General features: G+C 36.0%; 1 protein-coding gene across 11 annotated transcripts in view; it reads left to right on the top strand.

Annotated features, from left to right (window-relative positions):
- Positions 1-21,356, top strand: part of RGS7 (regulator of G protein signaling 7) — a 523,559-nt gene that overhangs the window by 346,773 nt on the left and 155,430 nt on the right. For 9 of the 11 annotated variants that reach the window (XR_010412359.1, XR_010412356.1, XR_010412357.1 and 6 more), the window contains one exon: positions 12,933-12,983. The exons of the other annotated variants lie outside the window; for them this stretch is intronic. Coding sequence is in view for 6 of the 9 variants with exons in the window: in XM_064594396.1 (XP_064450466.1) it covers positions 12,933-12,983 (51 nt within the window). In the remaining 3 variants the exon portion in view is untranslated. The remainder of the gene's footprint in view (positions 1-12,932; positions 12,984-21,356) is intronic. 11 annotated transcript variants of the gene reach the window in all.

Here is a 21,356-nt window from a genome sequence, read left to right as displayed (position 1 = left end):
AAAAAGAAGAAATTAAAAAAAAAAACTTCCCCTATTTGCAAATAATATGATTTTCTCCATAGAATATCTCAAGAAATCTACAAAAAAAGCTCCTGTCGCCAAAAATTGAATCCAACAGGTTTACAAGATATACCATAAATATGCAAAAGTCAATTGTATTTCTGTATGTAAACAAAGACCGTGTAGATGCTGAAATTAAAAATATACTACCATTTACAAGCACTCAAAAATTAAATGCTTAGGTATAAATCTGATAAAATTTGTACAGGACTTGTATTCTGAAACAGTAAAATACTGATAGAAGAAATCAAAGAAGATGTAAATACATAGAGAAACATACTATATTCATAGACTTGAAGACAGAACCTTATAAAGATGTCAGTTCTCCTCAAATTGATATAAAAGTTTAACACAATTTCTATCAAAATCACAAAAAGATTATTTTGTAGATATAGACAAGATAATTCTAAAATTTATATGGAAAACAAAAAACTTTTGAAAAAGAAGAATAATGTGAGAGGACTTTATTACATATTTATATTGCATAATCCAAACTTATAACTATAATAATCAATACTGTTTGATATTGGTGGAGGGGAAACATAGAGATCAATGAAACAGAATAGAGAACCTACAAAGAGACCCATACCAATAAGCCCAATGGATTTTTGACAAAGGTAGAAAAGCAATTTAATTGAAGAAAGATCTACTTTTAAACAAATGGTGATGGAGCAATTAGACATTCAGAGGCAATTAAAAAAAAAAAAAAGAACCTCAACCTAAGTCTCATACTTTATGCAAACATTAACACAAAATGGATCATGGACTTAAATATAAAATTGAAACCAAAAAACATTTAGTAAATTAAGTAAGAAATTTTGGGGTATCTAGGGCTAGGCAAAGAGTTCTTAGATTTGACACCAGAAACATTACGTATAAAAGAAAACTTGATAAATTGGATTTCATAAAAGTTGAATACCTTTGTTCTGCCAAAGACCTTGTTAAAAGAGTGAAAAGAGGGGCACCTGGGTGGCTCAGTCAGTCAAATGTCCAACTCTTGCTTTTGGCTCAGGTCATGACCTCATGGGTCAGGGGATGGAGCCCTGTAGTAGGCTCTGTGCTCAGCAGGGCATCTGCTTCAGAATTCTCTCCCTCTGCCCCTCCCCTCCTCTCTAAAATAAATAAAGAAATGTTCTTTAAAAATTTAAAAATAAAAGATAATAAAGGGTGAAAGACAAGCTACAGAATGAAAGGAAGTATTTGCAAGCCACATCTCCAAGATTCTAGTATCTAGAATATGTAAAGAACTCTGAAAAATCAACAGTTAAAAAAAAAAACAAAACAATCCAATTAGAAAATAAGCCAAAGACATGAAGAGACATTTCACCAAAAAGGATATACCTACATCAAATAAGCATATGAAAACATGCCGGCATCATTAGCCATCAAGAAGATGCAAATTAAAATGACAGTGATCTCTTGCCACATAACTTGTCAGAATGGCTGTGGAAAATAGACACTATGGAAAATGGTTTGGCCATTTCTTAAAAAAAAAAAAAAATCATATGACCCAGCAACTGCAGTTGCAGGGATTTATCCCAGAGAAGTAAAAAACTTATATTCCTACAAACTGCCCAAAAATGTTTATAGCTTCTACATCTTTATTCATAATAGCTAAAACTGACAAATATGCCCTTCTACAGGTGAATGATTAAACAAACTCTGGTACACTCATACTACAGTGTAATACTCAGCAATAAAAAGGATCGAACTATTGATATGTGCAACAACTTGGGTGAATCTCCAGTGACATGCTGAGTAAGTGAAAAACAAAGTCAGTGTCAAAAGATTGAATACTGTATGATTTCATTTAATAATACTCTTAAAATGACAAAGTTGTAGAAAGGGAGAATAGATTCATGGTTGCCAGGGGTTAAGAACAGTTGAGTCTGACTATAAAAGAGGATCATGAGGGACACTTGTAGTGATGGAGATGTTCTATAGCTTCACTGTACCAGTGCCGATTTCCTGGTTGTGATATTGTACTATAGTTTTGCAAAATGTTATTTTTGGATGGAAATTGTATAAAGGATACATGAGATCTCTCTGTATTACTTCTTACAACTGTGTATGAATCTATAATTATCTAGAAATTTAAAAGTTTAATTAAGAAAAACTTAGTTATAAATCTAAAAAGTATGTGTAGAATATCTGTATGAGGAAAACTAAAACTCTGATGGAAGAAATCAAGAAAGAACTAAATAAATGAAGAGAGAATCCACATTCATGGATAGGAAGATTCAATACTGCTGGGATATCAGTTTTTCCCAGTTGGATGTATAGATGCAATGGAATCCCAATCAAAACCCCAGCAAGTTATTTCATGGTTATAAACAAATTGATTCTAAAACTTATATGGAGAGGTAAAAGATATGAAATAGCTGACATAATTTTGAAAGAGGAGAACAGATTTGGAGGACTGACTTCAAGCCTTGCTATAAAGGTATAGTAATCCAAGGCAGTGTGATATTGGTGAAAGAATAGACAAATAGATAAATGGAACAGAATATAGATCCATGTAAATATAGTCAACTGATCCTTGACAAAAGAGCAAAGGCAATACAATGAAACAAAGATAGTCCTTTTAACAAACAAATAATGCTGAGACAACTGGATATCCACCTGCAATAATAATAATAATAATAATAATAATAATAATAATAATAATAATAAATCTAGACACAGACCTTACACCCTTCAGAAAAGTTAACTCAAAATGGATCACAGAACTTAAAAGCAAAATGCAAAACTACAAACATTCTAGAAGATAACATAGGAGAAAACCTTGATGACCTTTGGTATGGCAAGGACTTTTGAGATACAACATCAAAGCCATGATCAATTAAAGATATTATTGATAAGCTGGACATTATTAAAATTAATGACTTCTGTGAAAGACAATGTCAAGAGAATGAGAAGATAAGCCATAGCCTAGAAGAAAATAGTAGCAAAAGACACATCTGATAAGGGACTGTTATCCAAAATATATAAAGAACTCTTAAAACTCAACAGTAAGAAAATAAATAACCTGATTAAAAAATGAGCCAAAGACTTTAACAGATACTTCATGAAGGAAGATATACAAATGGCAAATAAGCATATGAAAAGATGTTCCACATCATATGTCATCAAAAAATGTAAATTAAAACAAGATATCACTATATACCTGTTAGAGTGGCCAAAATCCAGAACAGTGATAATACCAAATGCTGACAAGGATGAGGAGCAATAGGAAGTGTCATTCATTGCTGGTGGGAATGCAAAATGGTACAGCCACTTTGGAAGATGGGTTGGTGATTTCCTATAAAATTAAACACGCACTTACCCTACAATCACGCAATTGCATTCCATTGTATTTACTCAAAGGAACTGTAAACTTACATACACACAAAACCTGCACACAGATGTTTACAGCAGCTTTATTCATAATTGCCAAAACCTGGAACTTGTCCTTCATATTCGTTAGCTCGGGCTTAGTCACCATAAACTGGATAGCTTATAATAGCGGAAATTTATTTTTCACAGTTCTGGAGACTGGAAGTCCGAGATCAGGGTGCCAGCATGGTTGGGTTCTGGTAAGAGCCCTCTTCCAGGCTACAGACTGCTCACTTTTTGTATCCTCACATGATAGAAAGAAGGTTAGGGAGTTCTCTGCCCTGTTCTTATATTTATTCTTCCACTTAAGCTTTGTTGAGGTATACTTGACAAATAAAAATTGTATATATTTAAGGTGTACAATGTGATCTTTTGATATGTATATACATTGTGAAATGATTATTACAATCAAGCTAATTAACGTATCTGTCCCCTCACATGGTTACCATTATAAGTTGTGATAACACTTAACATATACTCGTGTAGCAAATTTCAAGTATATGATACAGTACTATTAGCTATAGTCACCATGCTATATACTAGCTCTCCAGAATTTATTCATAGTGTATAACTGAAACTTGGTGCCCTTTGGCCAATATGTTTCCACTCTCACACCTCCCACCTCTAGTACCTAGCAGCTACCATTCTATTCTCTGCTTTTATGAGTTCAACTTTTTAGATTCCACGTGTAAGTGAGGCTATGCACTATTTGTCTTTTTTGTGTCTGGCTTATTTTGCTTATCATAATGTCCTCCATTTTCACCTGTTTCATTACAAATAGCAGGATTTCCTTTTTTTTTTTTTTTTAAGGCTGAATACTATCATACCTTTTCTTTATTATCTATTAGTATACACTTAGGTTGTTTCCATGGTTTGGCTATTGTGAATGATGCTGCAATAAACATGGGAGTGAAAATACCTCTTTGCAGTACTGATTTTATTTCCTTTGGGTGTATACCCAGAAAAGGGATTGCTGGATCATATGGTAGTTTTATTTTTAATCTTTTGAGGAATCTCCATGCTGTTTTCCCTATTGTCTGTACCAACTTGCATTCCCATTAACAGTGTACAAGTGTTCTCTTTTCTCCACATCCTTGAAAAGACTTGTTATATTTTATTTATTCATTTTATAATAGCCATCCTAACAGTTGTGAGGTGATAATCTCATTGTGGTTTTGATTTGCATTTCTCTGATGATTGAGAGCCTTTTCTTCTTATTTTTTAAAGATTTTATTTGAGAAAGAGAGTGCACAGGAGAGGGAGAAGCAGACTCCCTGCTGAGCAGAGAGCCCCACTCTCTGCAAGAACCTTTCCATATACCTGCTGACCATTTGTATGTCTTCTTTAGAAAATTGTCTATTCTGGTCCTTTGCCCATATTTTAGTTAAGTTGTTCTTTTTTTTTTTTTTTTTTTTTTTTTGTCTGTTGAATTGTATGAGTCTTATATATTTTGGATATTAACCCCTTGTGAGATATATAGTTCATAGATGTTTTCTCCCAATAAATATATTTTGTGTTCATTCTGTTCATTCTTAGCTCTGTTGTTCAGGTGCTTTTTAGTTTGATATATTTCCACTTACTTATTTTTGCTTTTGTTGCCTAAGCTTTTGGTATCACACACAGAAATTTATTGCCAAGGGCAATATCAAGGAAGTTTTTCCCTATGTTTTCTTCAAGGATTTTTATGGTTTCAGGTCATATATTCAAATCTTTAATCCATTTTGAGTTGATATTCATGTATGGTATCATATAGGGATCTAACTTCATTCTTTTGCATGTGACTATCTAGTTTCCCAAGCATTGAAGAGACTATCCTTTCCCCATTGTGTTTCTTGGCACCTTCAAGCAATGTAATAATATTCAGTGCTAAGAAAGAAATGAGCTATCAAGCCATGAAAAGACATGGAAGAAATTTAAATGCATTACTAAGTGTAGAAGTCAATCTGAAAAGGCTATATACTGCATGATTCCAACTATATGACATTCTGAAAAGGGCAAAACTATGGAGACAATAAAGAGATCAGTAGTTGACAGAGGTTAGAGGAGACAATGAGATGAATAGGTGGAGCATAGAGGATTTTCAGGGCGGTGAAACTACTCTGCGTGATACAATATGGTGGATACATGCCGTTATAAATTTGTCCAAACCCACAGAATGTAGAACACTGAGAGTGAACCATAATATAAACTAGGGACTCTGGGTGATAATGATATGTCAATGTAAGTTCATCAACTGTAACAGATGTAGACTGGGATGTTGATACTGCGAAGGGCTATGTGTATGTGAGGGCAGGAGGTATACGGGAAACTTCTGCACTTTCTGCTCAATATCATGTGAACCTAAAATTTCTCTAGAAAATAAAGTCTGTTTTTAAAAGGTTTAATTAAAATATGAAATTGCCAAAACGTAGTTGTGGGCCACATGTAATTACTTTTCATCTCTGAATATATTAACTTCATTGACCAAACGTGGCAAAGTAGATGTGTTTAAATATAAATATCATCTACAACAGGACACATCTATTTATTTATATAGTATTCTTATTTTTCAAAATGGAGACTTTCTAGTTTAAAAGGTACTGTTCAAAATTTACATTTTTAATTTTATTTAACAATTATTTATTAGAAGTCTGATTATTTTACAAGACATTCTTAATCCAAAGACATCAAATGATTCTTAGTTTTATAGCATTGAAACTATAAAGCTTGTTTGGATAGCAATGACAGCTCAAGAATCCCAATAACTAGCTCAAAATACAGGAAGGAAGATTCCAAAGTGTTAAGGAACACTATATTCTGAGTTTGGTCTTTGAGAAATTCAATTCAAATCCTGACTTGTAGTTCTTGAGACTCTACCAGGTACTGTGCTCAAGTCCTTGAGGATTTTATGCTCTAGCGATACGTGTATAGATACTATCTGTTTGACGTGGTAAGTTGTAATGGAAGAATGGATGTGGTGCCATGAGATCCCAGGGGAGAAACAGGTGCAACAGGAGCTGAGGAAGATAATAGCCAAGACAGCTTCAAGGAGAAAGGGACACTCGGGGTGTGTCTTAAATGGAAGAAGTTATTCCAACCAGAATGTACAGTCTGTAAAAGCAGAGAGTATATAAGCATCATGCTATGTATTGTTAAAGAAGTTCAAGTTGACGTTTTTTAAGTTATAAAATCCAGGAGAGGGAAGGGTGGGGTCTGAGGCTGAGAGGCAGAAGGGAGGTAAGCCATGAAGGATCTTGTATCCCGTGCAAGTCCTCAGACTATCCAAGCACCAATGAGAAGGGCATTGCAAACTTTTCATTAGGAGAGAGGCATATTTAAATATGCATTTTGGGTGATTCATTCCTATTTTTGGTTCTGGACATTTTCATTTGTTGTATTTCTGAAAATTTACTATTAAAAGCTGAAGTAGAGGGGCGCCTGGGTGGCTCAGATGGTTAAGCCTCTGCCTTCGGCTCAGGTCATGATCCCGGGGTCCTGGAATCGAGTCCCGCATCAGGCTCCCTGCTCCTTGGGAGCCTGCTTCTCCCTCTGCCTCTCTCTCTCTCTCTGTCTCTCACGAATAAATAAATAAAATCTTAAAAAAAAAAAAAAAGCTGAAGTAGAGGTTTTTAATGGAAAGTTATGTGAAATACCCTATTCTGCAAGAAAAACTCAGTAAATGTTAGTTTACTCTTACTTCCTATTGCAGCTGTAGACTGCACGAAAGGAAATTTTTATTTATCAATCAGTACATGTCTTCTTCATCTCATATGTCCCTCATAGACACAGTTAGACACCTAGACATGGCCTATGTCTAGTTTTAAGGGGATTATGTTTTCAGAACAAGAATGGTCTCGAATCTCTTCTTTATGCCTAGCAGCTAGCATATAGAATTGATTAATTGAGGGGCGCCTGGGTGGCTCAGTTGGTTAAGCGACTGCCTTCTGCTCGGGTCGTGATCCTGGAGTCCCGGGATCGAGTCCCGCATCAGGCTCCCTGCTCAGCAGGGAGTCTGCTTCTCCCTCTGACCCTCCTCCCTCTCATGCTCTCTGTCTCTCATTCTCTCTCTCTCAAATAAATAACTAAAATCTTTAAAAAAAAAAGAATTGATTAATTGATTAATCAATCACTCAATTGTTTCATTTATTGTTGGTAAGTTCCAATGTATTAGCTAACTTGAAATTCAGTTATATTTTCACATTTAACACTTTTATTACTTATTTCATTTTTTGTGAGTCTAAAGTATTGTAAAACCAGAAAAATATAATAAAACTTAAAAAATGTTCTTTAAAGGGAGCCTCTGTCTCCCTTCTGAGGAAACGTTGCAAACTCACCCTTCTCTTGATTTTTCACATGTCCTTTATCACAGTGAAGGCCACATCAAGGAACCACTTTTCCCTTCCTTTGCCTAATTCCACAGCATTTCCCACATGGACTTATACCATCTCATACACAAGACAAGTGGTGTTGCTCAGAACACGATTTGAAAAAAAAAAAAAAAGTGCTCTGCTTGATCAGTAATCATCTTGAATTGTGGGAGAGGGTGGGAAACAGTCCTTAGGGTCATCTCGATATTCTTGTGTCCTCTGATTATTGTCATCTTTCCTGCTTTGCTGTTTCTGCTGCCTTTCTTTAAAGCTTCTTAGGCTTTGAAGAGGTCCAAAATCCTTGTTTTGTGTCTGAAGAAATCTTTTTATGGTTTATGGAACTTACACAACGAAGTTTAAAAATCCAGATAAATTGTCATGATCTTAATTAAATATCTGCTTAAGAAAACAGCCCAGGAGCTCCACCCCAAGCAAAAGCCCTATCTATTTTCCTGAGAGAGAAATATTAAAAAGGTCAGTGTCTTTGCCTCAGGAATATTTGGGCCTCTTCCACTGATTAAGAGCTAAAGTTTTTGTTAATGGCTTTAGCAGAACTTAAAGAGATTTTTTTGTAGCAGATACAAATCAAAAGTGTAACATTTTGGTTGCTTACAAAGCCCTCATATATCACATGCACAAAAGTTTCACAATATTTTCCTTCTTGTGAACCATCCACCCAGGTTTAGGGTAGGGATGACTGTAGCTGACCCTTGTAGCTGAGGGTGTGTCCTAATCAGTAGAAGGAACATAGCTGCAATGGAAGTAATGCAGGCACAGGACAGGGCCTGCTTCAGGCCTCTCTGCAGCACAGCAGACTTGGGGCAGCCTCTTTCCGCTCAGGTCCGTGGCAGGGGTGAGGAAATAATACCGATGTCTAAACGTCTTCCATGGCTTTGCTTTAATTATGGGTGGAGTGGTAAAGTGATAGCACTGAAATGGAAAAATTATCACTGCAAAAGGTGATTATGGTAGCTGAAAATTATATGCCAGCCAAATACTCTTTGTATGGTAGACACCATCCTTTTGTAAATTGTCTTAGAGAAAGATCTGGAGAGGGAACCTTGCTGTGAATTCATTCATTCTTTTAACATTTACTGATTAACTTCTACATGTCAGGCACTGGTCTGGGTGTTTGGGATCCAAAGATGAATAACACCCTCCCACAGGTGGGGTGGGTAGAGGCGGCTTCCTGGAGTCATTATGTGTGACCTGAACCTTATGGACTGAGTTGGAATTGGCTGAAGGAAAAAGAGACGGGGACGGAATGGCATCAGCAAAGTCATGGAAATAAGAAACAAAACAGCATGTGGGCAGCTATGAGCAGTGTATGAGGAACTGTCTTGCTTGTTTTGCTTGTTTTCATTTTTCAAATCATAGATTACTGGGATTGCACAATAATAAAACCTCTACTTCTCCTGCTAAGGAGAGGGAACACATAATTTTGTAACTGTGAGGGGTACAAGAGTAAGAATTCAAAGCAAGAGTATAGACACTGCTTGGGGCTCAAGTTCCCAGTAGCTGTAGTCATACAGGTGTTTCTTTTATTTCTTGGGGTTTAAGATATTATTGCATCTCTCAGCAAGTTTCACATTGTAGCTATTCAAGAGCTCTTTTGCCATTTTTTTTTAAAGAAAAGAAAAAACAACAAAAAGCAAAAAAGAAAACAAAAAATTCTCCATTTTACTGCGAGGCCCTCAGAATAAAGATGGATGGAAGTCTAAAGTACCCTGGATATGTACATTTACACAAACCTATTCATCTATTCATTAAACAAAGGCTGAGATGTTGGACTAGAAATGCACCTTTCTTTCCTACACCCCTCCTGACTGTAATGCACCCTTTTAATTTTGAATTGTAATTCTCAATGTGGCTATGATAGCACATTTCTCTTTTAGTCTTCTGGTTCCATCAAGATGCTGAAGTTTTTGTTCTCTGTCTGGAAGCTAAGGTCTTGCTGTCATACATACATAATAGGTAAATATGGTGGATTTGGGTATATATTTAACAGCGAAGTAATTCATAATGTTCTAACTTAAAACCATAAGTATACTGGCGTGACCACGCAATAATAAAACCACTATAATAGCATCTCCTAAGTGATATTGACAAGTGGCCCAATCATCCCTTTCAGAGCTGAACTGAGAATATAACCATAATAGAAATACTCAAATCTAGGCTAGGAAAAAAAGTTTCCTGTTTCCTGAGTTAAATGTAGTTTCAAATTAAGCTTCTTTGTATTTCTTTCTGCTCAGAAAAATAAAAAAGAAGAAAACTTAAAAAATAAAACTTTCCCTAAAAGCATTCCTAAATCATCTTTCACACTAAGAGAAAATTATAGTCTTGGAACCAATGTTTGGCTCTCTGCAAAAGCATGGAAAATTTCCAGTGGCTGCTCACATATGTTCCCCAAGTTGATGCTCAAATGTGGAAAATGAGCAAGGTACCTGGAAATAGTGCATAAGATTTGGGTACCTGGAATTCTACTTTGGTCAAGTATCAATACAAACATATTTGAAAAACTGAGTCCCCCTTCTCTTTTTTGAAGGGATGACAGTGCCTCAAGACAAGTTAGGTTATAAGGCTGAACATAACACTGTGAAATACCTGTGTTCTTGTGAGTGGTTTTCCTTCCTTCCTTCCCTCAGAGCTGCTTTAAGATCAAGGTGAATCCATCTTCTTACCTGTATGGAAATCAATGGCAGTTATAAAAGTAACAGTTATAAAAGAACACAAGTGATTCAACACATGAAGTCATTTAAAAAATGCATACATATTTTATTTTTTAATTTTTTTAAAGATTTTTTAAAGTAATCCCTACACACAACGTGGGGTTCAAGCTCACAACCCCAAGATCAAGGGTTGCATGCTCTACTGACTAAGCCAGCCAGGTGCCCCCAAGCTTATTCTGAAGATAGTTCTGAACTATTTTGCATGAAGCAGCAAGAATTAATTAGCCATTGTCAACATCAGTCATATGCTACGTCTCAGGTGCGACGGAAGCCAGTCTCCAAGGGAGGTAGAAGTGGAATTTCAGGTCACACAAAATTTCATTCATGCAGCCCTGCTGCAGCTTACTATGTATACAAAGCTATTTTCATACATATTTTTTGTTATTTTATGTAGAAATGAATGATGTTGAAAACTAAATTAAATAGAAATGAATATTTCAGGTAAATCAAGTCCTCTTCTTTCTGCTCATATTTTCACCATTCTTTTCATCCATGATGCTCCTGCACTGGAAACCTTGAGTTCTCTTACTATTCTCCCACTGGCCACCCCCATACCTAATTAGCCACAAAGTCCTGAAGCAAGCCTCTAATTTTGCTTTAGTTCGCTTGTACACTGAACTAGTTCAGTACTTTTCCTTTCAATCCTGGATCTTGACCAGTAGAAATGTTGGCTTCCCTGCTTTCTGTGTGACTGGCCCAAGGCACTCCCACATGTATTGCCAATCGAATTCCTTAAACTTGTTTTGATAAGGTCATTCTTCTGTTTAAAACCAAACACAACAGAACATACCATGTCTCCCTTTCTCTGCCTGACATATAGAAAGAAAAAATCTAAATTATTTTGCCTGGAATTCAAGATCTGAGTACTTTTATTAGTGTCAAGTTCCTGTTACTCCCAGTATGTAGTATATAGAAGGAACACAATAGTTTTTATTGCCTATTGTCCCCTTTTTAATTTTGACATAGGCCTTCAGTAACTAAGTTTTGTCTTTTTCATATATCAAAATCTAGCTCAAACATCACATTTTCTGCAGACCCTCTTTCATTTTATTCTGTATAAAGTGAAAACCTATATTTACTCATATTTTTTATTCATCACACATTATCAAACACTTGCTTTGTTCCAAATGTAGAAAGGTGAATATGTTACCCACTTCAAAGTACTTACTTGAGGGCTTTATTCAAATAAACAGTTGCAACATTGTATGATCTGTACTACAGTACAAGACTACACAGATACCAGTTCACTTTCTTTTTTTTTTTTAATTTTTTTCCTTAACATATAATGTATTATTGTTTCAGAGGTACAGGTCTGTGATTCAAAAGTCTTACACAATTCACAGTGCTCACCATAGCACATACCCTCCCCAATGTCCATCACCCAGCCGCCCCACCCCTCCCACCCCCCGCCACTCCAGCAACCCTCAGTTTGTTTCCTGAGACCAGTTCACTTTCAATGGAGGTTGCTGTAAACTCAGTGGACAAAAATGAGGGTCAAGGAAAGTTCTATTGTGTAAACGAATCTTGAATGTCTTGAAAATAGTGGTAAGACATTTCGGTCAAAGAGAATAGTACTATAAAGACATGGAGGCTTGAAACACATAGGAGTTTTCAAAAGCTAACAAAAAATTTGGCTTGGCTTGAGAGTAGATAAAAGGACCATCTTACAAAGTATCGGGTATGCCGTGCTAAGAATTGTACTTCAAACATAGTGGGCACCCAATAAGCACCTAGTCAATGAACAAATGAATGAATCATCTTATCCACTACAAGGATATTAAACCTTTGTGTTTAAATATTTCATATTAAATAATTTACTAGTTTTCACCTGGGCACATCTTGATATTTGCAACATGGATGGACCTCTATGGGGGTATTGCACTAAATGACATAAGTCAAACAAAGGAAGACAAATGCCATATGATTTCACTAATATGTGGAATCTTAAAAACAAACAAAGCAGAAACAGACTCAGAGAATACATCCAGACAACAAACTGGTGGTTGACAGAGGGGAGAGTGGAAGAGGGGAACGGCAAAATGGGTGAAGGGAAGTGGAAGATACAGACTTCCAGTTACACAATTAGTAAGTCACAGGGATGAAAAGTATAGCATTGGGAATATAGTCATTGGTATTGTAATAGGGTTGTATGGGGACAGATGAGAGCTACACTTGTGGTGAGCCTACCATGACATGTGGACTTGTTGAGTCACTATGTTGTACACCTGAAACTATACTATACTTTAATAAAAAAAAGATATATGCAAAATATATCTTTATGCTTTAATAAAAAAAAGATATATGCAAAAACATAAAACAAACATTCCTACTAATGTGAGTGCCAGAAGTTAAGAGTTCTTAAAGTTAACATGTATAAACAAATGTTCACAAATATTTGTGTTTTTCTTTTTTCTTTTTCTAGGGTCAGACATTGTTCAATGGTTAATAAAGAACTTAACTATAGAAGATCCAGGTAAATAAATCATTTTCCCATTGATAGAATTATTTTCTTTGTGGTTTTAAGAAATATGTTTTTCTTAGGGCTAATATGGCAAGCAAGCAAATCTAAAAGACTTTAATTACATTTAAACTATGCTTTTTATATTTATACAAATTTTATGGTAGTCGACATAATTTAACTAAAATTTATTTAGTAAGTTGTAACAATTTTTCACATATTTAATGTTCCATTTCATAAAATTTGATTCAGGTGATTGACGACTATAGAATGGGTAAACTATATGTGTGTTCATAAATAATTGTAGATATAATATGTCTGCTCTGCAGCACTAAGCTAATTTCCAGAGTTTGGGAACAGTTTCCACCAGCCCACATTGTACATTGCCTAGAACAAATTCCTACATACGGAAGGCATTTAATGACTTTTTAAAAATGTCATGTAAGAGCTTTCACATGCAGCAAACAATGTACATCCCTGAAGTGAAAATAAGATGTGTTTTGTTTAGAGAAGATGCTAAGAAAACAAACAAAAAGCTTATAAAATTTGGTATTACAGTGACTGAGAATGACATGGTAGGGAAAGATGACAATACACCAACCACACAACAAATCATCACTTCAATTAGAAAAGAATTCAGCATGGCTTTTGTTCTTGCCTCTGGTGGTTACACCTTAGAATGGTTTAGAAATAACATTGAAAGGCAGAGTTTTTATTTTTCCTCATTCTGAGCTAACTTCATAAAACCTTGTTATCAGAAAATGTAGATGTAATTCAATACATAAATGCCTGTGCACAGCCCCTGCTCAACTGGTACGTGAGGTTTTAGAATACCTATCCTAGCAGGTTAAAAAGGATTAAAACAAATAAAGATGAAGCACCTACTCCAGCATCATATTGTTACTAAGTGAAAAGAGGAGGTGATTCCTGGGACAAGGAGTCACAGTCTTACCAAGTTTACATTTTAGTCTCAGCTCAGGCTCACTCACACAAAAGCCCCCAATGCTAAAAACAAAACAAAACAAAACAAAACAAAAACCAAAAGATTGGCATAGTCATTGACAACCAGGAAAGTACTGTTTTACAAAAAATACTGTGGCTCAAAGGGTGAAGTGGATTCAAGAGTATTTCTTGTGAGTTAAGACCAAAAGTGCACTTTAGTAATAGTCTGGGGAGCAAGGAAAAGTACATGATAAGCTAGTAAGAAACAGTCATTGTTTATAATTTATACATGAGATACCATTTTAGCTATAACATGTATGAAAAACTGATTTGATTTGCTTGCTCAACAGTTTAAGGAAGTTGTAAAGCTTTGTTAGAAGGTATATAGAAAGATAAAATCGATCATATCCAGGAAAGAACATACATGTTCTTTAGTCATATTTATGACTGGCTGAAAAACTAGTTGGTTGGTAGGTTGATTGGTTGGTTTGAATGAACTAGTTCAACCTCTGCAGAGTAAAAGGCTAGATTTTAAGAAGAGTGGGAAGCACTGATGACTATTCTAAAGATACAACAGATTTGCACACAGAAATGCATCAATCTGGCAGCGTGGTTCTGAATAAATATGGTCAAGAACATAACTGACATCATGAAAGTAACTCTGATGGCTGCATGTATGAAATTAGTCATAGCATTTTGGAACTGCTCATAAAGAGAGACTAAATAGTTATTATAGTAACAGGTTTAATTTTAACCCTATACATTTTCTGGAAATTTTAAAATAAAAAATAATAAAATAAACTTCATGCCAGGCTTCTATCTGGTTGTCAAGAGGTTGTTTGAAGACCTCTAGGGATCGCTGGAAGTTCCAGATGTCAGTTATTTGTTGAAAGAGGATTTTGTGACAAGTTGGAAGAAGACAGCAATGCTTGGGGAAAGGTGCAGGTTCTGATGGCCCATCTAGGGACGGGGGGAGAGGGTTGCATGGTCTTCAGGGTCTTTGCAAGACCAATGAGTCCACATTATTTGTACACTTAGTGCTCAATATTTTGTTAATGAATACTTAATACTTTTCCATTTCTATTGCAGTAATTCAGTGCACATTTGGCTGGCTATTTTACTAGAGATTTTGTTACTATTAGGGAAGTGGCCATGTTGTATTATTCTTTTAAGATAAAGCTATATTTAGGCCTTCAATTAGAATTTAGGATTATTTTTGTTATGTTTACATATACACATACCCATATAGTACACATGCAGGATTCATCTAAAGGTTTTGTTTTCATCTACGTCTTGGGTCCATTTTCACAATATTTTTTCTAGAAGAAGCTTATTTCTTCATTGATTTATCTATATTTTTATCCATTTAACAAATTTTCTGAATTCTTACTATGGGCTAGGCACTGGGAATACAGGAAGAAATTCCCTCCCCGATTGACTTGATTGTCTTTGGCTTCTAGGGTGTCCCACTCATGGCTTTTGTTCTTGTCACTACCCACATAGTCTTCTGTGACAGGTCTCCACTCCTAGCTAATCTGTAAATGTTGGAATGTCCAAGTTTCTGTACTAGGTTCCTTTCTTTTCTCCAAATACACGCTGTTGCTCAGTGGCATGTGTGGAGGACTTGCAAATTCATAGCTTTCATGCTGACCTCTCCATGGTGTTCCATACTAGTCTACCTGTTGCATATGTGGCCTCTCTCAGGGGGCCAGCCTCAGCATCACCAAAGTAGAACCCTGATTTATCCCGTCTCAAACCTGTTCCTTCTGTCTTCCCAGACAAGTTACAGACTTCAGTCTTCTATCCAAGAATATGCTGTGTTTTTTCATTTGTTCAGGTTTGCTTTGTGGGTTCTTTCAGGAGTGTTTTAAAGTTTCCTCATATAGGTTTTGCATGTTTCATATTAAGTATGTTCCTAGCTATTTTATTTTGTGTTACTATTATATGTAGGTTTTACTCTTCACTTATATCTACTAACTGGTTATTTGTACATATAGATATTGTTGACATATGTATGCTAATTTTCTATATCACTACTAAATTTTATTTTTGTTAATATTCTTAACTAATTTATTGTAAAGCTGGAATACTTCTTCCAGCAGTTTCTCGGGATTATATGTATTTGTTCAATTCCTGAGCCCCTGTGTATCTGACATTAACTTTTGTTGCCATGTGTATGTTGACAACTTAGCTAGATGCAATGCAAGTGAGATAAACCTTTTTCTTTAAAACACTGTGGGTATTAATTCATTGCTTTCATGCATTCACTATGGCCAAATCTGAAAACTAATTTTTCATATATATGTAAAATTTATATATATAATTTTTCATATATATGTATATATCTATATGCATATGTGTGTGTTTTCCCCTGCCTAGATCTCTGTGATATCTTCCCTATCTTTGAAATTCAAAACACAAATACACAATTGCTAGGGGTTTGTTTGTTGGTTGGTGTATTTGTATGATCTGCTAAATCATTTAAGTCTGTTGATTCAGGTTTACTTAAGTTGAAAAAAATTTTCCTGTTATATTATTTTGATTTCATTTCTTCATGTTTAACATCATATAATAATGATGCCCACTACTTAGTGTTTTCCTGAAAATTAAAGAATTAATGTGTATAAAGCAGCTACTACTAAAAAAACAGTAATCAAGCATTTATTACTACACTTATTACATAATAATTGCTCAAAAAATTAACAATTATAGTTGGTTTCGTATTCGTTTTTGTTATTATGTCTAATCACTTGCCTGTTTATTTATTCTGGTTTATTCTTTTGAAATAACATTTACTAGTATGTTTTATTCCGCCTTACACCCAATTATCATTTATCACTTTCTTCTTTTTTCGCTCTTTTCTTAGCTCTTTCCCTTCCTTCTCCCTCTAGGTAAACTTGTTAACTTTGCACATTATAGCATTCATTTTTATTTCCTCCACTGGCAGTTCAGCTCTTTATTGCTGTTAATGGAGAATAAATCTATTGCATTTTGACTCTTCTTCATTCTGTCCAGTTCTGTATTTCCACCTGCCCTTTGGCATGCCTCCTCTAGTCACAGCCCATTGTCTTGTGAGTCATCTTTCATCTCTTCTTTCGTTACATCAGTATCATTCACTTTTACTGTTTTGACTTCACGTAGAAGAGACTGTCATTAAGTTTACTTCATGCCATTTTATGTCTTAGAAATGTTTGTGGGTTTGTTTTATGAATTGTTTTCCCATTTATTCTCCTCAAACATAAAGAATTCCTCATAGGACTGATATTTGACTATTGACAGGGTGGATGGATTGTCTTAGATAACTCAATGCCATAGTTTCCCTTCTTTGCAGCAGGAGCTGCCGTGCTGGTGATACTAGTTTGCATCAGTAGGTTAGTTGTAGCTTTTGGTTAGACTGAGTATAGTGAGAAGGAGTGGAGCTGGGAGCGATGCTGTCTCTAACTGTGATGGACCCTTTTCATGGGCCACACTTTCATCCTGTATCCTGCTTTGTCAGTTTCCAGCTTCCTGCATGCTGGGGTCATGCCAGACCTCTGTCTTGTGTGCTCTCCACGTGGTGGAGAGAAGCTGCTGTTCAGTGACTCCAGTGAACAGCATCCAAAATGGTGTGCCTCCTTCTCTTCTGTGTTCTGACCTTCCCACTGCAGACTTGGGGGTTCATTAGTCATCTTCCAAAGTCTTCTCTACTTAGTACTGTGGTGCTTTCTTAGGACAGTTTTGCAATCTGGTCTAATATATAGTATAGTGTTAGACTTTGGAGGCATATGTTTTGGCACCCTTCCCCAATTTTTAATGCTGGATGCAGGTTTCTGTTTGGGTGATTTGTTGTCGTTGATGATGATTTAATTGTTATAAACTTTGCTTATGTTGTTGTAGTGCAAGGGGTTGATAATTTTATTAATACTTTTCAATTCTATTGCTGAGAACATAGACTATGTATGAAAATACAAAGCACCGAATAAATTGCATTAGTCTCAGAGTTAGAGCCTAGCTGATAGAATGCAGTGGTACTTTGATTTCACAGAGAGGAAAATTGATGTACATCAATTGTTGGATAGGGGCAGGAGAGGGAGAGGAAGAATTTAGCCTTTGTTGCATCTCTCTCCACATTGGCACCCGTTGGGAAGCATGATGTCCACCACCAATGTCTTCAGTTGGAGGTGCACTCCACGGCTTCTGTGTTATTTCTTGTTCCCATTGAGAGGGCCTCTTCCTGTCTGTTTACAATCTTTGCTTCGACCAAGCTCAACTTGGGGGCACACCAAGTGATTCCGCCTCACACTGGGAAAGTGTGCTGTTGCTGCCCAAGGACCTATGGTGTTTTTCTATTTTACTCTCAGTTGCACGAGAATATTCTGCTGCTCTCCCCCATCTCCGGGGCATGGGATTCTTTCAGGATGCCCAAACTCTTTCTGCCTGGACATACCACACAGTCTCTGCAGAATGGTCCTTCTGGTTTACCAGGTCTCTATCTGGGAAACAATTATGTAATACCTTTTGCTTGTTTTTCTCATTGCTCAAAATGGTATTCTGGCATATCAGTTAGCTTTTGCTGTGTAAACTTGGTGGCTTAAAATAAACAGCTATTTTATTTAGTTCATAATTCTGGGAGTTTGCTTGGTTAATTTTTGCTGGGCTTTCTTCTGGATTGTAGCCAGGTGGTTGGGTGGATGATCTAGGATGTGGGGGCATATTTGGTACTTGGTACGTTGTCAGTTAGGTGCATCTCCTTCTCTCAACCTCCAGCCTGCTAGCACTGATTTCTTATGACAGTGGTTTTCACAGTTCCAATCACAACACAAGCTTATACTCTGCCAAGGCAGGTACCATGACCAAGTCCAGAACCAGTGTAGGGAAGGACTGTCCAAGACTATAGGTGCAGAAGTATATGAACAAATTTGGGCGGTTACTGCAAAATCTTCCACATCTATATTTCTTCGGTTTTTCAGATCTGCCTTTCTATGATATGTACTATTAACTTTTGGCTTGTGTTTGCAAAATTTATCCTCCAGAACCTATTCATCATTTATTAGTAAATATGCTTTGTGTCTAATATCATTAATTATGGATGATATTTTGAGACAATTTATCAAAAGACAAAGTTTTGGTTAAGATTGGCACCCTTTACAAAATGATTGACAGATATTAATAACTTCTTGACATCATCCTGCTCATTTGTGATCCTTGCTGCCTCTTACTGGAAGAGTTACCCTTGCCAAGCTCTTGAAGTTATGCTGACCAAAGTAGGGAGTACCTTGAGATCCTCCGTCTAATGAGTGGTTGGGATTTGAAATGAGCCTCACTGTGACTCCTGGATACTTAAAGAACATTGAGTATCTCTGTGTTCTCTGAGTAGTACCCTTCTTGCTTCACCTTTCTCTTTCTCTCTGTTCACCCATGCTTCTTGAGATCCCAGTATTTCTTGAGAGGCATCCTGGCATTTAAGTTGAGTCATGGGCTTTGCAGAAATATTTGAGCTGGAATCTTGATTCAGGCACTTACTGGCTATGGGCATTGGGCAACTTAGTTAACTTCTCTCTCTCTCTCTCTCTTTTTTTTTTCTTCATCAGCAAAATACTTTTAATACAGTGTTTTGTGAAGCTTAAATGAGTCAGCATTCAAATGTGCCCAAATCTTGATTTTATTTTTAAATAGGCCAGATTCTTTTAAAACTCTGAACATTTGCAAGCACATTTAGCTAAATTGAATTCTTAAAATGCATGCAATTGGGCACCTGGGTGGCTCAGTTGGTTAAGCGACTGCCTTCGGCTCAGGTCATGATCCTGGAGTCCCGGGATCGAGTCCCGCATCAGGCTCCTTGCTCAGCGAGGAGTCTGCTTCTCCCTCTGACCCTCTCCCCCTCATGCTCTCTCTCTCTCAAATAAGTAAATAAAATCTTTAAAAAAATAAAATAAAATAAAATAAAATAAAATGCATGCAATTTTTATACTAGCCTTCAAACACAAACTATTCCGTGAAGACTTCTCTCCATAATTCAGCTCCCAATTGCTTTTCCTTACCATGAATTATTCACATTTGCTACTATTCAATTTGTTGCTTAATTTTATCTTTTGCTCACATGTTAGTCTTATTCCTTTAGACAAATCTAAAAAACATAATGACAGAGGACACATATCTTCTCTAGTCATTGACTGAAGTACCAAGATCAATCACTTCTCAATACTCCCTTGACTTTTACTAATTGAAATGATGTTAAGTTTATGGTAACCAATGATTCAGTTTGTGTTCTCCTAAATAGATGGGGAAAAGTAAAGAGAAAGAAATTTAAAGTGTATTTTTCTTTATCTAAACCACACCCAGGGTGGAAAAAAAATGATTTAAAATGCAGACAGAAAAATAAGATTAAGAATAAATGTGGATTTGGGCGCCTGGGTGGCTCAGATGGTTAAGCATCTGCCTTCAGCTCAGGTCATGATCCCGGGGTCCTGGGATCGAGTTCCGCATCGGGCTAGGCGGGGAGCCTGCTTCTCCCTCTGCCTCTGCCTCTCTCTCTCTCTCTCTCTCTCTCTGACTCTCATGAATAAATAAATAAAAAACATTTAAAAAAAAAGAATAAATGTGGATTTATCCAGAATAAAAACTTAATGCTGAATAGTTGCAAAATTTGTTCCTCTTGAAGTATTATCTATTGTAAAAATAACTGGAAAATTGAGATTCAGACAAATCAACTAGATGTTTGCTTACACATCAATTAACTGGATTGAATATCTTAATTGTCACTGCATTAATTAAATCAACTCATTATGTTCACCATTAGAGTCTGTCATCCACCTCCCAACCCTCCACAAATCCTCTAGAGAAAATGATCAAAATTCTGTAAATGAATATAATAAAACTCTGTTACAAATAGCCTTCGTATCCCATGGTTTTGGTTGGCTTGTCAGAGAAATCAGCCCAAGGAACATGAGGATGTATCAGAATTGAGAAAGTATAGAATGTCTCCATTATCCTTGATAATGTTTTATCCCTGCAAAGTATTCATACTATTCCAAATCATTTTAAATAGATTATTTTATTTGATTACTATAACAATATCATGAAGTAGTCATGCAGACGTACTCATCTCACAATTGGAAAGTCACCTGAGAAAAACGTGAATGTCCAAAATCACGCAAAAACCTGTTCAAACAAATAAAACCTTGGTCTCCCAACCTATAGCCTGTGTGTCTTCTCCTTTTGGCACAATTATTTCAGGTTTAGATTCTGCTTTTCCTTAAGTGGTTGGCAACCATGAGAGGTACATGGATCCACCTACACAGATGGTCCTTTACATTGTGTCTTTTGGACATTGTGTCTTTTGGACTAAAGTAATTGATTTTCATAGATTTGGTGTTATATTTAGCTACTGCATCCTGGGCATATCCTTTGTTAGAGCTATTTTCCACATACTCCAATGTGTATCTATTACAGTCAAAGTAAGAAGAA

The sequence above is a fragment of the Mirounga angustirostris genome, unplaced genomic scaffold (assembly GCF_029215605.1).
Source record: "Mirounga angustirostris isolate CCGP_5_RB_7025 unplaced genomic scaffold, mMirAng1.0.hap1 SCAF_6, whole genome shotgun sequence".
Lineage (NCBI taxonomy): Eukaryota > Metazoa > Chordata > Mammalia > Carnivora > Phocidae > Mirounga > Mirounga angustirostris.
This window is presented reverse-complemented; position numbering and strand designations above follow the sequence as displayed.